Source organism: Crinia signifera, chromosome 9 (genome assembly GCF_055691185.1).
Source record: "Crinia signifera chromosome 9, ASM5569118v1, whole genome shotgun sequence".
In the NCBI taxonomy this organism is placed as follows: Eukaryota; Metazoa; Chordata; class Amphibia; order Anura; family Myobatrachidae; genus Crinia; species Crinia signifera.
The window spans coordinates 109106238-109125307 of record NC_139225.1 but is presented as its reverse complement, the minus strand read 5'-3'; the positions used below and the strand labels follow the sequence as shown (position 1 = coordinate 109125307).

General features: G+C 42.7%; 2 protein-coding genes across 3 annotated transcripts in view; one reads left to right on the top strand and one right to left on the bottom strand.

Annotated features, from left to right (window-relative positions):
- LOC146035826 (uncharacterized) overlaps window positions 1–19070 on the bottom strand; it is a 159123-nt gene that overhangs the window by 72137 nt on the left and 67916 nt on the right. The window contains exon 1 of one of the 2 annotated variants that reach the window (XM_083159482.1): window positions 10406–11087. The exons of the other annotated variant lie outside the window; for it this stretch is intronic. Within the exon in view, the coding sequence (XP_083015608.1) occupies window positions 10406–10711 (306 nt within the window). The 5' untranslated portion in view covers window positions 10712–11087. Of the gene's footprint in view, window positions 1–10405; window positions 11088–19070 lie in introns of those variants that run through there. 2 annotated transcript variants of the gene reach the window in all.
- On the top strand, window positions 5617–10282 carry LOC146035825 (uncharacterized). The gene is made up of 2 exons (XM_083159481.1): window positions 5617–7909; window positions 9305–10282. The coding sequence occupies exons 1-2, from the start codon at window positions 7652–7654 to the stop codon at window positions 9533–9535; spliced, it is 489 nt and encodes a 162-aa protein (XP_083015607.1). The 5' UTR covers window positions 5617–7651; the 3' UTR covers window positions 9536–10282.

The following is a 19070-nucleotide window of genomic DNA, read 5'->3' as shown; positions in this document are numbered from 1 at the left end:
AACTATCGTCCTATCTCTCAGCTCCCATGCCTCTCCAAGCTACTCGAGAGACTTGTCTACTCTCGCCTAACAAACTTTCTTAACTCTAACACCCTATTAGACCCGCTTCAGTCAGGCTTTCGCTCTCAACACTCCACTGAGACAGCACTGACTAAAGTGGTGAATGATCTGGTAACAGCTAAGTCTAAAGGCCATTACTCACTGCTTATTCTTCTAGATCTTTCTGCTGCATTTGACACTGTGGATCACACTCTCCTTTTACAAACACTACACTCCCTAGGTCTTAATGATACAGCCCTTTCCTGGTTCACATCTTACCTATCTGATCGCTCTTTCACTGTTCGCTTCTCTGACTCTACTTTCTCTTCACTACCTCTGTCAGTCGGAGTTCCGCAAGGCTCAGTCTTAGGTCCTTGCTTTTCTCAATCTATACCTCCTCGCTTGGCAAACTAATCAGCTCTTTCGGATTTCAGTATCATTTATATGCGGATGATACTCAAATCTATCTATCAACCCCAGAGTTGTCACCAGTGGTTTTGGGCCGAGTCTCTGAATGTCTCTCTGCCATCTCATTTTGGATGTCTTCTCACCAACTCAAACTCAATATTTCCAAAACTGAATTACTTTTATTCCCGCCAACTAAGAACAGTTACCATCCTGATATCTCCATCACTGTTGACAACTCGACAATCTACCCTACCCCACAAGCTCGCTGCTTGGGGTCACCCTCGATTCTGACCTGTCCTTTGTTCCCCACATTCAATCTGTCTCCAAATCACTTTACATGCATCTAAATACATATCCAAAATACGACCGTATCTCACACAAGACACTACTAAATCTCTTATCCATGCACTCATTATATCCCAAATTGATTATTGCAATAGTCTCCTAACTGGTCTTCCCAAGAACAGACTCTCACCACTACAGTCCATTTTAAATGCTGCTGCAAGGCTGATCTTCCTTGCAAGACGCTCATTGTCTGCTGATCCGCTCTGCCAGTCCCTCCATTGGTTACCTGTATCTTACCGTATGCAATATAAAACACTTCTAGCATATAAAGCTATTAACCATACTGCACCAGCATATATCTCTCTACTTATCACAAAATATCTCCCATCTCGACCACTCCGCTCTGCACAAGATTTGCGTCTCTCATGTGAACGGATCACTAGCTCCCATTCACTATTACAGGACTTTCAACGGCTGCTCCCATCCTATGGAATGCCCTTCCACGAACAATAAAACTCTTCGCTAGCCTCCAAACTTTCAAGCGTTCCCTGAAAACTCACCTCTTCAGGCAAGCCTATCATATTTGAGCTCTACACGCATAACCTTCTGAGGCACTTATGTATTATATAGCTTCCCTTCTGGACTTGTAACTTGGTGGGACTGCTATGCTATTACTGATGCCTGTTCTTGTGTTTCCCTCCTATATACCTATAGATTGTAAGCTTGCAGCAGGGCCCTCTAACCCCCAAGTCTGTCTGTTACCCAGTTTGTTTTATCACTGACTACTATTGTAAAGCACAACGGAATCTGCTGCGCTATATAAGAAACTGTAAATAAATAAATAAATATTCTATGTAAAGCGCTGCGGAATATGTGCGCTATATAAGAAACTGTTAATAAATAAATAAATACATTATAATAATGGCAACCAATCAGATTCTACTTCTTAAATATTAGCACCTTCTAGAACAGGCTTTCCCAACCACGGTCCTCAAGGCACACCAACAGTGCAGGTTTTAGTGATATCCAGGCTTCAGCACAGATGGTTTAATCAGAATCACTCAGGTACTAATTAAGTCACCTGTGCTCAAGCCTGGATATCACTAAAACCTGCACTGTTGGTGTGCCTTGAGGACCGTGGTTGGGAATGCCTGTTCTAGAAGATAATAGATAGAAACTGGATGCTAGGGGCAACATATATTCTTCAATAGATCTCCCATTTAGTAATTTACTCCTAATACTGGATAATTTTTATAGGTAGATGGGATAGTCATAATACTTTCATTTCTTCCTCTAATAGGATTCAGAGGGTCTAATTCAGATATGGCCGCAAATAATTTATATAAAGAGACAAACACCTAAAGGCTCCCATGCTGGTCTGGTTGGGCCTATTCCGTGCACTCCCAGCCAATCAACTGCCGGCCTGTCTTTTGAATTTTTTTTATTCTGCCACTGCTGGTCGCAGATTTGCTCAGCGCTTCCTGGACGCTGCCCGCCGCGACACTGCACGGTCACCCACACCCCGGGTGCTCAGCGCAGCCCAGCACCACCGCTGCCCAGGTTTTTTCTTTTTTTAACTCTCCTGCCCCCACAGCTTGCTGGGAGTTTACATGGGATAAATCCCATGTAAAATATGGCACATCAAGTGCCAAATCTTTAGTGAGCTCTGCCGAGGGAGGAAATTAGGTCTGACATGTCCTCAGGACAAGTCGGACCAGTGTAGGGGGCCTTAAGAATAAGCATAAACTCACCATCGGGTATCTCCCTGGTCCACCCCGTCGGTTGGTACACTTAAATACAAACTTAACTTTAAACCTTATATAACTTAACTTAAAAATAAAGACACGACATAAAGTGCTGGCGTTTCAAAAAGAATGTCAAATTTATTTTGACAGTTAACTAAGACTATGAATGGTGGTGGCACTAAAGAACGGTCACTATAGGAAAGGTGGGGTTAAAGATCACTAAGCATACATACAACGCTGGGTGACCACTCTCCCTGGTCAGCCACCAGGCCTGGTGGTGACGGCCATCCCCCGGACAGAAGCATGGCCCATGACAATCGATGTCGAGGGAGAGTGCACCCCTACCTACACACACAAAGAGTTCTTAAAGAATGACCGTTCTTTACCACCGCTGAAGAGGAAGAGAAATAGGAAAGGGTGGGTGCGGCTTCTTGGACAGAGGGTGATCACTCTAAACTCGTGATCATTCCTACCCTGTCTAAACCCTCCCCCTGCTCTGATAGGCCTTGTGCCCATCCTCATTAGAATAACATGTGACCAACAGCAGAGTGTACCCTGTGAGAACCCTCTGTGATTTATGTCACCTCAGGCTTAATCAGCCTTCTGTGTTTCTTTGTCATAAATATTCCACTATATCTGTATAGTGGTATCATATTTACCATGCACATAGTACCCTGACAATTGCAGGTATGACAGAGTGCTGCTTTATCTCTTAATCTGTTTTATGTACAGGTGTATGTATTGGCCAAAGCATACAGGAAATTTAAGTATAGGTATTTAACAAACATATGAATCATTGAATTGGGTTAAATGCTTGAAAGCTTAAATGCTTTCACTCAGAAATAAATACTGCATGCTTTGCCTAGATAAATGCAATTGTTTAATCATCCTTGAAATGTTTCCATGATCATCCACTCTAAGCGATAAATATTTCTGGTTTGTGTCAATTCACTGATTCAAGTTACGATATCTTACTAGCAAGAGATTCATCTGTCAGAAGTTATTAAGTTAATAAAAAAATATTTTGTTTTCAATTTTATTAGGGTGCAAGGACTTTTGAGAGCCTCTAGGGGGTGTTATCTAATTTATTGTGACCAGCTATTGCTGAAGATAGGAACAAAAACTCTCTCAATACAAACACAATAAAAAGAGATGCAGTAGCAGCACTGTAAAAAAAAAAAAAGACAAATATGCATTTACATAAACATCAAAGCTCAATTCATATGAGAAGATCTTCAAAATATCATATCTGGAATGATCTTGATGACTTTTCCCATTTTTACCAGGGTTGTTCTAATTTACATTGAGGTGGTCAAAATGCTTTGACAAACAGTTGCCTGCAAGGGTTAATGGCCAGCAGCACAGCCAAAGGGTCTTTAACAGTCCACCAGTTTGATCACTGACAAATAAAGACAGACATCCCTGAAGCATCACAAAAATACAACTGCTCTCTGTTAAAAAAAAAAAAAACATTTTGTGATTAGATCAAAGCAAAGATCACAATTGCAATGGCTTGTAACATCTTCAGGTCTATTCTGCATAATAGTCCAAATAAGTAATTTTTTGCTATAACTAATTATATCTATCTATCTATCTATCTATCTATCTATCTATCTATCTATACATACATATATACATATATATATATATATATATATATATATATATATATATATATATATATATATTTATTTGTTCTTATTTCTTTGCATTAGCCATTTAAAATCACCTCTGTATCCTTTGTCATTTCTTGTATACTCATATAATTTGTCTTTCCTCTTGCAGGATGGAATCCATTAGCAGGCGACAGGAGGCCAGACGAGAGATGGTTTATCATTTAGATACATAAAGTAGGATTTACACCAGGGGTGAACAAAATTACAGTCTGGGAGCAGTCTGATCTTTAATGGAGCCAGCAAAGAGGTTCACCCATTGAATTCCATAATTCTTACCTCAAAAAGGTTAAGAGACAGAATATTGGTGATACAGCATCAGGGGTTTATCTGTACTTACTACAGAGTCACCTATGTAAAGAACCAACACCAGCTTTGTTTTTTTCTTTTTGCTATGTACTGTTTTAGGTACACTTGACTGGCCAAGCAGATACAGGGTGAGATTTACTAAAGCTGGGTACACATCTATACAATCATCAGGCCGTTCTTCCGTTCTGGGACAAAAGGCAGTTCAATTGTATAGGTGTGTACGCTGTCCAGATTCCTGCTGTACAATCGATAAACGGCCAAAAACGGTCTTGTCCATCCATACTTGGTCGGTCGAAGGTTCAGGTCGAAGGTTCAGTGCCGACCGGACAGGCCCATACCTGAACAAAAGTGCAGTGTGTTCGCACGTTTGATTGATATGCTGGCCATTCTTGCGATTATACTTCTAAAGCTGGAACGCCCATGTGGGTGCTGAGTAGCTGCATGATCTCTCCTATAGCACAGCATGTAAACAAGAAGCATTCACCCCTCTTTCTTAATATTTTCCTGCCATAACATGTACAGCACTCCATCCTCTTTTGTGCAGAATTTAATAGCAGAAGCAACGTTTCAATACAATCTGTATTATCTTCAGGCTTAAAACACATATATTAAACACACCTTATATACTAACACCAAGTGACAATGAACAAACCATTCTCCCGTGCCGGGAGCGTCCCAGCCCGGCGGTGATGTCGACTATTTATTGTTCATTGTTTTCGACTGTATGTAAGCTGCCATCACGGGCACCCTCCCATTACATTTGATTTAAGTGGCTGTGCTGAACTTGCTGGGACATATATCATATATATATATATATATATATCTGCTATGATCTGTTTTTATCGGGATGCGGTTAATTTCCCGGCGGTCGGGATCCCGGCGGTCGGAATCCCGACACTGGAATCCCAACCGCCAAAATCCCGAAACTTTCTCCCTCCGTGGGTGTCCACGACACCCATAGAGGGAGAATAAAATAGCGTGCCGAGCGTAGCGAGGCACCGGGCCCGCTGCGTGGCGAGCGCAGCGAGCCCGCAAGGGGGGGCGATCCATGTCCCCCCCTTGTCGGGATTTCGGCGGTCGGGATTCCAGTGTCGGGATTCCGACCGCCGGGATCCCGACCGCCGGGAAATCATATCGGATCCGTTTTTATAATTTTGTCCAACCCTTCTACAAGACTTTATAGTAATAAAAAATGTGTTTAACAAAAATACAACTTTGAAAAATGTGTATATTGAGAACACTGGAGTGTCACATATAGGTCCATGGCATAACAACCGCCCCCCAGCCAACAATGAAGGAACACATGGACATATAGTGGTGTATGTAGCGGTACACGGTCCCATAGCAGCAACGCATCACATGGGAACATCCCGGCCTTCTCTCATGTGATGCGTTGCTGCAACAGGGTCATATCCGACACATACACCATTATATGTTTGCACACAGGAGTGTCCCCAGTAGTGTCACATATAGGTCCATGACATAACAACTCCCCCCCAGCCAACAACGAAGGAACACTGGTAAGAAGTGGAACATAATATCCAAACAAAACAACAAGCATCAAAACATACAAAAAATTATATAATATAAAATCAGTTTGTCTTTGCAATGGAACCGTTTATATATTTTTTCATATAAATAGTTGCCATGTATAACGCTTTTTTGGATTATGGACATTTTTTGGGCTGTGGAGTGGACTTTTTCACCCAACTCTTGGAGGCATTGATGGAGGTATGTCATGTTCTCCTGTACTTTCATCGCTTGAGATATCAGGTGTTTGTGTATTCTTTTCCCCCTCTGCACATCCATCTTAAATTTCTATTAAATCTATGTGAGAGAAACTAAAAATGCAATGACCCTTTAACTGACAGCTGAATACCGCTATATGCTCACCATCTACACTGCTGGTTATCACTATCATTTGATGGCCCTCAGAGGTACATTCCTTGAACTGCGTTGGCTGGATATCATCTTAAGGTGGAAAGGCAAGGGATATATGAATACATATATTCTTTGACATTATAATAGTGGATCTTCCACCTGTTGCACTCCACATGTTGTCAAACTACTTGTCCCAGCATGCATGGTCACATGACAAAGCAGGGTAAAGGCATGCTGGGGCATGCAGTTCCACAACATCTGGAGGACCAGAGGTTGAAGATATATGACAGTGCAGTGGTGTGGTGCTTGTTTGTTTAACTCCTGTGATCTCTTTTTCGATCTTTACACAGGTCCTGTCGCTGCCTTCATCCAGGAGTATTCTACGATGGATGTTTTCTATGTACAAAACAACATGTCATTAGAATAAGCACACATACATTCAAAGATCAAAGAACAGACAGTGTATTACCAATAGCACATACATAGTGTGTTGTACTATCTTTTTTTGATGATTCAAATTTTCTTTAAATTGGCACGTTCTTTGTGTTTCAGGTCCGACCACCATTTCTGCAGCTGATATTTGCTCCTTCGTTTTCCAAACTTGTCACGGATCTCTTTGACAAGACGCTGCATTATTAGTTCTTTTCTGTAATTCGTTTTGGGGTACATTTTCCGTGAACAATCATAGTCCCTTTGATCCAAAACTCTAACCATGAGTTCGACCTCAGCTGATTACATGGCTGAAGCTCTTTTCATTTTTCTTTCCTTTTCGGGTTCACCCATCCCGCTATCTTTCACCTCCAATAAAGTCTGGGGAGTGTCCTCCCCCACTTGCATTGCTGCTGGCACTTCACCCTCCGACATGGCTCCTCGTCATCACGTTGTTTGTGCAACTGATCACGTGCATGGGGCGGAGATTCGAACGCTATAAACCAATCACACAGTTTTTCTGCACGCGTGCGTCATGGAGGAATTTTCATTCGGGAAAAATACACAAACAATCGGTATACAGCAAAATACACATTATTTTCATTAGTGAGTACTCAACCACAGTTTATTGTTGTAATGGCTTTATTGAAGTATGTTGTGTGTATCCGGAAAGTAATGTCCATTATTATTTTTTTCAACAGACATTTATAAAATGGCAGAGAAGAATGTTGAATTTATGAAGGGGTTCATTGAGACCTACAGAGACCAGGATTGTCTCTGGAATAGTAAATCCAGATATTATTCCAATTGGCAGAAGAGAGCTGTAGCACTGGAGGAACTGGTTAAGGTCAGCCTCCCTTACTACCCCATGGCAAACCTTGAATGGGTGCTGGGAAAGATTGCCAGAATGAGGACAGTTTTCAAAAAGTAGCTGAACAAGAGGGATGCATCCAAGAAATCAGGGTCCGGTACAAACCAAGTGCCCAGTATGTGCCCAGGCTCTGGTACTTTGATCTGCTGGCATTTACAGTGGACCAAGAGCTGCCAAGGGAGTCTATCGGCAATCTGCCTGTGGCCCAGGCTGCCCCATACTCCACGCCTCACACCCCTGAAATTGCGGAGGATACCCTCTCTGGCACAGTAAGTACACAGATTGCACACATTTGAAATATTTATTTAAAATGAAGATAAAAGTACAAATAAAGTAGAGTAAAAGGGTGTCATAGCAATTCAGCAAATCATGTCATCCTGCCAATCAACAGCGCCTACACAATTAAAGTACTACAAGTACTCTTTTCAGGGCAATTTTGCACGCATAGTAGCATTTCTTGTATTTAGATTGGTATCCAAGCATGTTAATCCTACTGCCTCCTCAACTATTTCATTGTCATCCATGCCGGAAACATTGGGGTGCGTGGACTGTGTTTTTCTGTGTAGATAGTTGTGCAGCACACAACAGGCCATAACTACCGTGTCTATTTTATCTAGCCACAGATTTATGGCACTAGGGAAAATCCTAAACGTATTGCTTATGCTGTGTACACACTTGTACAATCTGCATGAGATCCAGATGAGATTTTGACTATATAGTCAAAATCTCATCTGGATCTCATGCAGATTGTATGCGTTTTATCCCAAGTGATCCAGATGCGTTCAAGATGCGCGCTCCCATATCTCAGCCAGAAAGTCTTGGCTGCCCTGTCTATATAGTGCAGATCTGCACTATATAGTCTAAATTGAATGCAGATAGTGTAAATTGTATGCAGATAGTCTAAATTGTAATCTCATCTGGATCTCATGCAGATTGTATGGGTTTTATCCCAAGCGATCCAGATGCGTTCAAGATGCGCGCTCCCATATCTCAGCCAGAAAGTCTTGGCTGCATAGACTATATATAGTTCAGATCTGCACTGTATAGTCTAAATTGTATAATGTTTAATCTCATCTGGATCTCATGCAGATTGTACAAGTGTGTAAACAGCATTAGTATTGTAGGTCAAATGTATTTTCAACCACTCGCCTAGCTCGTGACAGCCGGTGATTGAAAAGTCTGTGTTCTCTATTAAGCGCCCTTTGTGGGTAGGGTTTTACAACATTGGCGTGCAAGGCAAACGCCTCATCAGCCACAAATACAAAGCTTAAACCATGCACATTCTGTGTCCGCTCTGGTAAATGAAGTCCATTGTTTTTAAGTTTGTCATGGAACATGGTCTTTTCCAAAGCCTCACCATCAGATACCCTGCCATTTTTGCCAATGTCCACAAAGATGAATTCATATTTGGCATTGACAATAGCCATTAAAACAATGCTAAAGAAGCCCTTATAATTATAGAAAAAAAGAACCACTATTAGCTGGGGCATGATACAGATATGTTTTCCGTCGATGGCTCCACCACAATTGGGGAAATTCCAAAGATTCTTAAAAACTTGGGCAATAGCTTGCCACTCCTCAGTAGTCATAGGGAACTTAAATATAGAATTAAAGAAGTTTAAAAAAACAAATCACTGATTTGGTTGTTACATAATGTTTTACAGCCTTCTCTATTCGTGGAAGAGGAGTGTTCACAGACACTGGATGTGCCGTCACAGCTACCTTCATCGGTCCTCTGCTCTACACCCACACCCAGCACTCAGCAAGCCGCGCAGCAGCCTGAACCTCCATCAAGGGGAGGCCGTAAAAGGTCATGTCAGACTGCGGATATGTCTGAGGTCATGACTCGGCAGATTCTGGAGTCAAAGTCGACTGATGGCATTGGACGAGGATGAGCAAGACCATGGGCCTTATTCTAATCCACTCTTTCTGACAAAATCCTTCTTAGATGGGCAAAACCATGTGCACTGCAGGGGGGCAGATGTTACTTGTGCAGAGATAATTAGATTTGGGTGGGGTTTTACTTCAAAGTGAGATCTATATTGCAGTGTAAAAATAAAGCAGTCAGTATTTACCGTGCACAGAAACAAAATAACTCACCCAAATCTAATTCTCTCTGCACATGTTACATCTGGCCCCCCTGCAGTGCACATGGTTTTGTCCATCTAAGAAGGATTTTGTCAGAAAGAGTGGATTAGAATAACCCCCCATGTGGGGAACGCAATTGCCAAAAAACTAAGAAAACTTGATCTTGCAACAAGGGCAGAGGCTGAGCGGATCATCAGTGACACCCTGTACCGAGCCAGTGTCGGGACCCTTACCCGACAAACTCGGCTTACAGATGACCCCCCCTATGTCAAGGGTTGAATTTCAATCGATCAGCTCTGCCCCAGTCCCACAACACCAAATGTATCAACCAGGTCATTATCCCCACTTTTCCTAGTATGATATGCGCACACATCCCATTTCTGCACAACCGCGGCAGCAACCAACTGGAGTACCATCACCACTGGCAACAGCACCAGGTTCAGCCAGTGGTCCCTTGCAGGGTTTGGGGGAAACACCATTTCCCTCCCAAACAGTGATAAATATAGAGCATTATCCTCTTGATACCATCCATTATCAGAACCTTTAAAAAATTTCTAGCTTTTTTCTCTATATTTATTATAAAGTTTTTATATTTATATTCTAAATATTTACAAGTTTGTTAAGTTAATAATAAAATATTTTACTTTTCAAATATTATTTGGCATATCTTTATTTACCTTCATGTATTGTTCCTGTAGAACTTGGAGGATTACATCACAGGTCTCAGGTAATATTAGTCCCAGAGATTGAGAGGATATAGCGGTGCTGTACCTCAGATCCGCAAGGGTCCTCCCAGTAGCCAGGAAACATAGCGTTGCCACCAGTCTCTGCTCAGCTGAAATAGGCCTCCTGAAATAGGTGTCCTCTTTTTGGATTAAAGGGGTAACTTGTGTCAGAAGCTCCATGAAGGTAGGGTCATCCATACGAAGATAATTCCTGAAGTCATCAGGGTTTTTCTCCCGTATCTCCTGTACCAATGGCATATGGGAGAAGGTGTCTCGTCTCAGAAGCCAGTCTTTGGTCCAGCAGCTGAGATTATTGCTCCTCTTGTTTTTTTTATAGACTGCAATATTGTGGCCATAGCAGCAAGAATGCAAGCACAAACCTTTGTTTCCTCAAGCCCATGATGGGAGTGATAGAAAACAAACAGAACGAATGAACAAACTTGCGTGTTCTCTGCCCAGGCAGCACTGATGTAAAAGAAATCGCTTTTGTTTAGGTTCTGTACTCATGCCTCTTTGTTTTGGTATACCCTTAACCCAGCCCATTATGACAATATTGTTTATATATGAATGTGTCAATAGCCCGAATCGAGAGAGTGTGTATGGTGGTACAATCTTTTTCGTGCGATTGTTTGGACGGGAGTAGATCGAACGTCGCAAGTAAAATTGTACAGGTGTGTATGTCCATATCGGCTGGTGTTTGTGGACGGTCAATCGCGTGTATGGTCGATCGAACGCTCAAAAGGAAACAGAAAGTGTTTTATTTTAGTACACAGACAAGGGTGAAAGCAATAAAATAATTATTAGCCTCCTAGGAGAACTGAAATGTTTCTGTTGTTCCCAATATATAGTAAAGCAAAGAATACAAAGCAGTGCAACCATTCTCTTGCATTGTGCTAACTTTTTATAGAAAGTGAGGTATTGACAAAGGCAAATTAAATCATATACAAATGTTTACACAGTATGGGGGTTATTCAGATTCACTCAGTTTGCACGGGGACCGTTTGTTTGCGACTGCGCATGCTCATAGGGTTTTATGCGTATACGCAGCCACTGTATGCGAGCGCCCACAGCGCTCGCACACAGAAGTCCAGGCAGGAGGTGTGGAGGCAATTTTCATATGGGAACACCCAGCGTTTCATCGGCCTTTGATGGACTCACAAGGCTGCGAAAATCACAACCTTGTGAGTCAACCAGAATAAGGGCCTATATATACACAATTGCATGCATACATAATAAAGCAACACTTGACATTATGCATGAACATATCTCATCATTCTTACTTCAGTGCAATCAAAAAGAAGGTCACAAACAAGATTCAATTATAAAATATATTTCAGAATCAAAAATGTTAATATTTACATATAATAAGGCAGAAACTAAATGGTGAATAAACCACTGCAAATTGGGCTCTTGGGCTTAAATTGACCCAAATGCACAAGCATGGTAAGTCAACCACAGGCATAGCACCATAGGTGGATTTGGTCATATGGGGATCTATCAGGATTACAGCAAGCGCGGAAGTTAAATTGGACATCTCAGACCTTGTATGTCCATTGCACGGACGTATGCAAGGAAAGGAGTTTGTAGCGGCATCTGGGCAACCACCAATAGATACTGCTGCGTGTGCTTTTACGTGAAACTCAGGATTAGACTCATAGGGGAAGATGTATTAAGCCTTAACCAGTGGCGTAACTATAGAGGGTGCAGGGGGTGCACTTGCTATGGGGCCCGGCCGTCCTGCAATTTGGGGGGGGGGGCCCGCGGGCACAGCAAGGAACCCCCTGCACCCTTTCCACCACCGCTTCATCTGGGAAGGCGCGTGCGCCGGGCCTTAGCCGCTAGGAGGATAGGAAGTTGGCACTGCCCTGTCTCCTGCTGTTCTGGACCCCTCAGCTGCCGCCAGCGGGGACTGCAGCGGCTGCAGGATATATACACAGCCTCTCTGTGAAACCGCTCCTCCCACAGGCAGAGACAGGAGGGCGCGGCGCTTAGCAAAACAGCGCTGCGCTGAGCGGCACCACAGATTCATAGAACCCCGGTAACTAACTACAGAGGAGAGCACCCCCCCAGCTACATGGCCCCGCCATCAGCAGTTCCAAGGACTTAATATCAGCAGCGGTATAGTAAGTGCGCTGGGAGGTGCTTGCGGGGGTGGGGGTTGTGTTGGGGATTGGGGCTACTTTCTGGCATAAAACCTATTTGGCATGGGGTGGGGGGTGGTGTGGTACTGCTTGCCATGGAAATCTGTGTGACATGTGTGGCATGTCATGTCACGTTATTTTGGTCATGTCAATGCATATGCATATGTATATGTATGTAATGTGAGACCCCATGTCTGTCTCTGTATGTCTCCATATGGTGCTCTGTTGAACCATCTATGCCTGCCCACTGTCTGACTCTCTCTTTCTTCATGACTCTCTGTCTCTCCTACTCTCCCTCCCCAACACTGTCTCTCTCCCTTCCCAACATTATCTCTCCCCCTTCCCAACACTATCTCTCCCTCCTCAACACTGTCTCTCTCTGACTTTGTATCTCACTGTCTCTGTCCCTCACTCTCTCATTCTTCTGCTCTCTTTCTCTCGGCCTTATTCTCTTGCGCCCCTCTCTTTCTCTCTCTATCCCTTATGCACTTGCTCCCTCTCACTTCCATCCCTCTCTCCATTGCTCCTCCCCCACTCTCTTTGACATCCTCTCTGTTTCCTTGATGTCCTCTCTCTCTCTCTCTTTCCTCTATAGCTCTCTCTTTATTCTCCCTTTTTACATGAAATCCCCTCTCACTTCCTGAACCACCCCTTCCCCTTAATCCTCTATCGCTCTCTCCACCTGATACCCTTTTTGTCTCTCACTCCCCTCACTCCCTCTCCTGCCCTGTTTAGTGGCATTGTAATGGGGTGGCCCCTTTAAAGATTTTGCTATGGGGCCCTGAATGTTCTAGTTACGCCCCTGGCCTTAACAAGAGATAAATTCAAGTGTGATAAGGAGAGATAAACATCCAGCCAATCAGCTCCTTACTGACTTTTTTCAAACACAGCCTGTAACATGGCAGTTAGCAGGTGATTGGCTGGGCATTTATCTATCCTTATCACACTTGCATTTATCTCTTATTAAGGCTTAATACATCTGCCCCATAATCGTGTAAAAGCAAACAGATTCCTGTTGTATGATTTTAAAATACAATGCCCAAAGAAAAGCAATACAAGACAAAAGACAACAAAACTTTAACTTTTCTTAAAGCTTTGCAGATATTCAATATATTACCATCTACACAGTGGCATTGAGAAAGGGGGGGGGGTGGTACTATTTGCCAGTGTCACGCTCCGCTTCTCCCATTGCCAGATGGGGAGAGAGAGAGTGGGGAGCCAGGCAGTTGGGAGAGAGAGAGGACAGGCTGCCGCCACCGCTGTTCAGTGCCATGTGCTGAGCTGGGGAGAGAGACAGCTGCAGCTGTTTATCACGGGACGTGGGCGGATTGCCTATCTGGCACTTCTGGCAAATATCAAAAGAGTCGATGTCCTGACCAACCTGTGTTAACTGGGAGCTTATGGGAGACAGAACACTGAAGTAGCTACGCAAGAGCCATGTACAAATACATGGCTCTTTCGTAGCTATTGCTGTGTGCTGTCTGCGTAGCCATAGGCCTGCCATTAGCCTTCATGTTCTTTGTTCTTGCTTATAGGCTGAAAATAAGTATACAATTCCTAATGAGCTTGCAATGATTTCAGTGGCAATTTTGGATCATTCCAGTGCACCAGCTTCACTTGCTAACAGTCGCAACTGTATAGGCAAGAAAATTAATATTGCATTTGCATACAAACATGTATCAGGTGCTAAGTACCTACTGTCAACATAAAATAAACTGTATTTTTCCTGCAACCCTAATTTTAGGGGTTTACAACTGATGCAGCAAAGAGGCAAATGCAGCCACACCTCACAAAATGCACTTTTCAGAGGTTTGGCCGTTTACCAAATATGCACCAAGCCCATAGTTTCCGGAACTTGGATGCAGGTGGCAATGCCATCTTCAAATTGATGCAACCCTATATTGTGCCTTCCTGCTGTGGGGGGGGGGGGGTGCAAGATTGCGGGCGGGGGGCAGCGGTGTATAGTCGCATGAAACCGCTGGGCGTTCCCATGGAAATCACCCCGTGATGTGGGTATCGGGGTGGGCAGCTAACATCACCAGGGGTCACCTGCCCGCCCATGACAGGCGAACGAACCCGGCATGCGAGGGGTGTGAGGCAGGAGTACCGGCGTTTGCAGGGCGGTGTCTGGGGGTCTCGCAAGGCTGCGAATACGCAGCCTTGCAAATCAACCAAAATAACTCCCATATTCCGTTATAGTCGTTGTTACACAAGTACAGTGCGGGAGTGGAGAAGGCACTATGCACTGATTTCCTTTTGTTTTGTACCCAATTAATGAGCTGGAGTTGTCTAAATAAAGAGAACATATGTAAAGCGCAACGGAATATGCTGCGCTATATAAGAAACTGTTAATAAATAAATAAATAATATGTTGGAAAAAACTTATCTGGTGCTCAATGTATTGTAAAGCACTGTGTCAGAAAACAAGGGCTCTGTCCATTCCTGTAAAGACATTGCTGTAAAACCTACATATACAAGGAGGTATGCACTGGCTTATTTACTGCCCATCCCCATAAAATAGCAGGGCAGAAGGAGGTGTCAGCAATGAAGGGCATAGCCTACCCATGCTGTGCACCCCATGCTACATACACAATGACATGGAGTTACATATGTTTGAAAACGAAATCACTAGCTGTAATTAAAGTATGTTTACATGTGTAGTTGCCATCAAATAAGATGTGTCTCTAGGTTTCAATATATTTGTAGAATTTTAGGAATGTGAAGTATGCAATCCACTACACTTTCCTAATTTATAGCATATGGCTGCATATAACTACATACAAAGCTTACAGCATTAGAGGTCTCTTTTTGCATTTAATTAAGCATACTGTGAATCTAGTGAGGTGTTCTGCTGATCTCAGCTACTGAATAGTGTACCACTAGGGTGCATGTTTTGTTGATTTTTCTATTGTTTGGTAGGACAGTAGACGCATCCAATTTTGAAATAAGAAATTTATATTTTACTCATAGATCACCCTAAAGCAGCCATATGAAGCTTGCATACTCCATTGGGCCACGTTAGGGAATGAGACAAGTCTGGGGGGTTGAAATCCCAGACACAGGTTTTTTGACGGTAACACTTGGCCAGGGGACTGCGCAAATCCGCAACAGGCTCACAGCCATTTTTGTTTGTCAGATTTCCGGCCATTTTGTTACCACTATAATAAAGAGCCTCCTAGTGTCCCTTTATATGACAGTCCATAAACAACTCATGCCACATTGTATGTCAGAGCTTCCTCGTACTCTTATTTCTGTGCAGGGAAATGTCCTGCCTAGATGTCCTGTTCATCCTCTACTTCAAACCTCAAATGATTTTTTTCAATTGTCCTATTCTTCTTTTAATAACCGCTTGGAAAAGAGTAAGTGGATGTGGCATCTCAGACCATGAGATTTATATAAGGGTCAGAGTTTGCCAAAGATGGGGGATGTTGGCTGGTAATAGCCATATTTTAAATGGCAAAGCGGCATTCATTTAAAATGGAAAGCAAGGCTGGTTTTGCCTTGTAAATGAATGCGGTTTTAAAAATTCAGATTTTACCGGCTGATATCCCGATCCTCCAGCAATCTCAGACACTTTTACATATAGAAGATTACTAGGGAAATCCAGTGGATAACTGGATAATTAACGACACCGACGCACACACACACACACACACACAAATTTATGGGGTGATTCTGTTGGTTTCCAAAAGCAGTCTCCTTCTTTTATGAACAAAACCATGCTGAACTGCATGTGGGGCAAATGTAACATGTGCAGAGATGTGCACTATTAGAAAGGAGACGTGTGTTTTTTCAGGGAAGGCACCAGGGTGAATTCCTCCAGTTGTTTGAAGTGACGACATATTGGACAAATATATATATATATATAGTCCGAATAATTCAGCAGCACTCAGAGTCATAAATAAGACAATAGACGCATGATACTGTGATCAAACGTTTCAATGTATTATAACATCTTACATCAGGATTATAACATCAGTATTATAACATCCTGATGAAGATGTTATAATACATTTGATCACAGTATCTTGCGTCTATTGTCTTATTTATGACTCCGAGTGCCGTTGAATTATTCGGACTATATTTGGCATCCAATGCATGGGTGACCTAGAGGGCACCGGAGCACGGTAACTATCCTTCCATTGGAGTGCTGTCCCCACATGCGGACTATATATATATATATATATATATATATATATATATATATATATATATATATATATATATATATAGATACAGAAGTACCAACACACTCGCCATTCCTAGGAATAGGGTGCAAACAGCACCCACATCCCAGGGTGGGGTGCGGTGGCCTGTGACCACACACTAGTAAATACAAACAACAGGGGGCCCAGCACTCACTACAACAAACTAACTCACCTTAACATTCAAATAATCAATAAATAAATAATGGGGTTTTAGTTCATGAATTGATCAATGCATTTAAGCTTGCAGCCCATCGCCAAGGGACCCCATTTCACTGCAAGTCCTACACTAACTGGTTTTCTTGGGAACCTAGCACCTGCTTACACATCATAGCTAAAATGAACATGTGTTTTTTCTCTGGGTTAATGCTCAACTGCCAAGTAACATGGCTTTTATAAGGTGAGACAATCCCAAACACAGCACCTGAATTAGTATTAAAGGGGCAGCTGTCACAGGTTTCAGGTAAATGAGCTTATCAAGGGTGCATGAGAAAGCTATGATCACAGTAACAGAGGTTAATTAAAAATCAACCCAAATATATAGATACAGAAGTACCAACACACTCGCCATTCCTAGGAATAGGGTGCAAACAGCACCCACATCCCAGGGTGAGGTGCGGTGGCCTGTGACCACACACTAGTAAATACAAACAACAGGGGGCCCAGCACTCACTACAACAAACTAACTCACCTTAACATTCAAATAATCAATAAATAAATAATGGGGTTTTAGTTCATGAATTGATCAATGCATTTAAGCTTGCAGCCCATCGCCAAGGGACCCCATTTCACTGCAAGTCCTACACTAACTGGTTTTCTTGGGAACCTAGCACCTGCTTACACATCATAGCTAAAATGAACATGTGTTTTTTCTCTGGGTTAATGCTCAACTGCCAAGTAACATGGCTTTTATAAGGTGAGACAATCCCAAACACAGCACCTGAATTAGTATTAAAGGGGCAGCTGTCACAGGTTTCAGGTAAATGAGCTTATCAAGGGTGCATGAGAAAGCTATGATCACAGTAACAGAGGTTAATTAAAAATCAACCCAAATATATAGATACAGAAGTACCAACACACTCGCCATTCCTAGGAATAGGGTGCAAACAGCACCCACATCCCAGGGTGGGGTGCGGTGGTCTGTGACCACACACTAGTAAATACAAACAACAGGGGGCCCAGCACTCACTACAACAAACTAACTCACCTTAACATTCAAATAATCAATAAATAAATAATGGGGTTTTAGTTCATGAATTGATCAATGCATTTAAGCTTGCAGCCCATCGCCAAGGGACCCCATTTCACTGCAAGTCCTACACTAACTGGTTTTCTTGGGAACCTAGCACCTGCTTACACATCATAGCTAAAATGAACATGTGTTTTTTCTCTGGGTTAATGCTCAACTGCCAAGTAACATGGCTTTTATAAGGTGAGACAATCCCAAACACAGCACCTGAATTAGTATTAAAGGGGCAGCTGTCACAGGTTTCAGGTAAATGAGCTTATCAAGGGTGCATGAGAAAGCTATGATCACAGTAACAGAGGTTAATTAAAAATCAACCCAAATATATAGATACAGAAGTACCAACACACTCGCCATTCCTAGGAATAGGGTGCAAACAGCACCCACATCCCAGGGTGAGGTGCGGTGGCCTGTGACCACACACTAGTAAATACAAACAACAGGGGGCCCAGCACTCACTACAACAAACTAACTCACCTTAACATTCAAATAATCAATAAATAAATAATGGGGTTTTAGTTCATGAATTGATCAATGCATTTAAGCTTGCAGCCCATCGCCAAGGGACCCCATTTCACTGCAAGTCCTACACTAACTGGTTTTCTTGGGAACCTAGCACCTGCTTACACATCATAGCTAAAATGAACATGTGTTTTTTCTCTGGGTTAATGCTCAACTGCCAAGTAACATGGCTTTTATAAGGTGAGACAATCCCAAACACAGCACCTGAATTAGTATTAAAGGGGCAGCTGTCACAGGTTTCAGGTAAATGAGCTTATCAAGGGTGCATGAGAAAGCTATGATCACAGTAACAGAGGTTAATTAAAAATCAACCCAAATATATAGATACAGAAGTACCAACACACTCGCCATTCCTAGGAATAGGGTGCAAACAGCACCCACATCCCAGGGTGGGGTGCGGTGGCCTGTGACCACACACTAGTAAATACAAACAACAGGGGGCCCAGCACTCACTACAACAAACTAACTCACCTTAACATTCAAATAATCAATAAATAAATAAT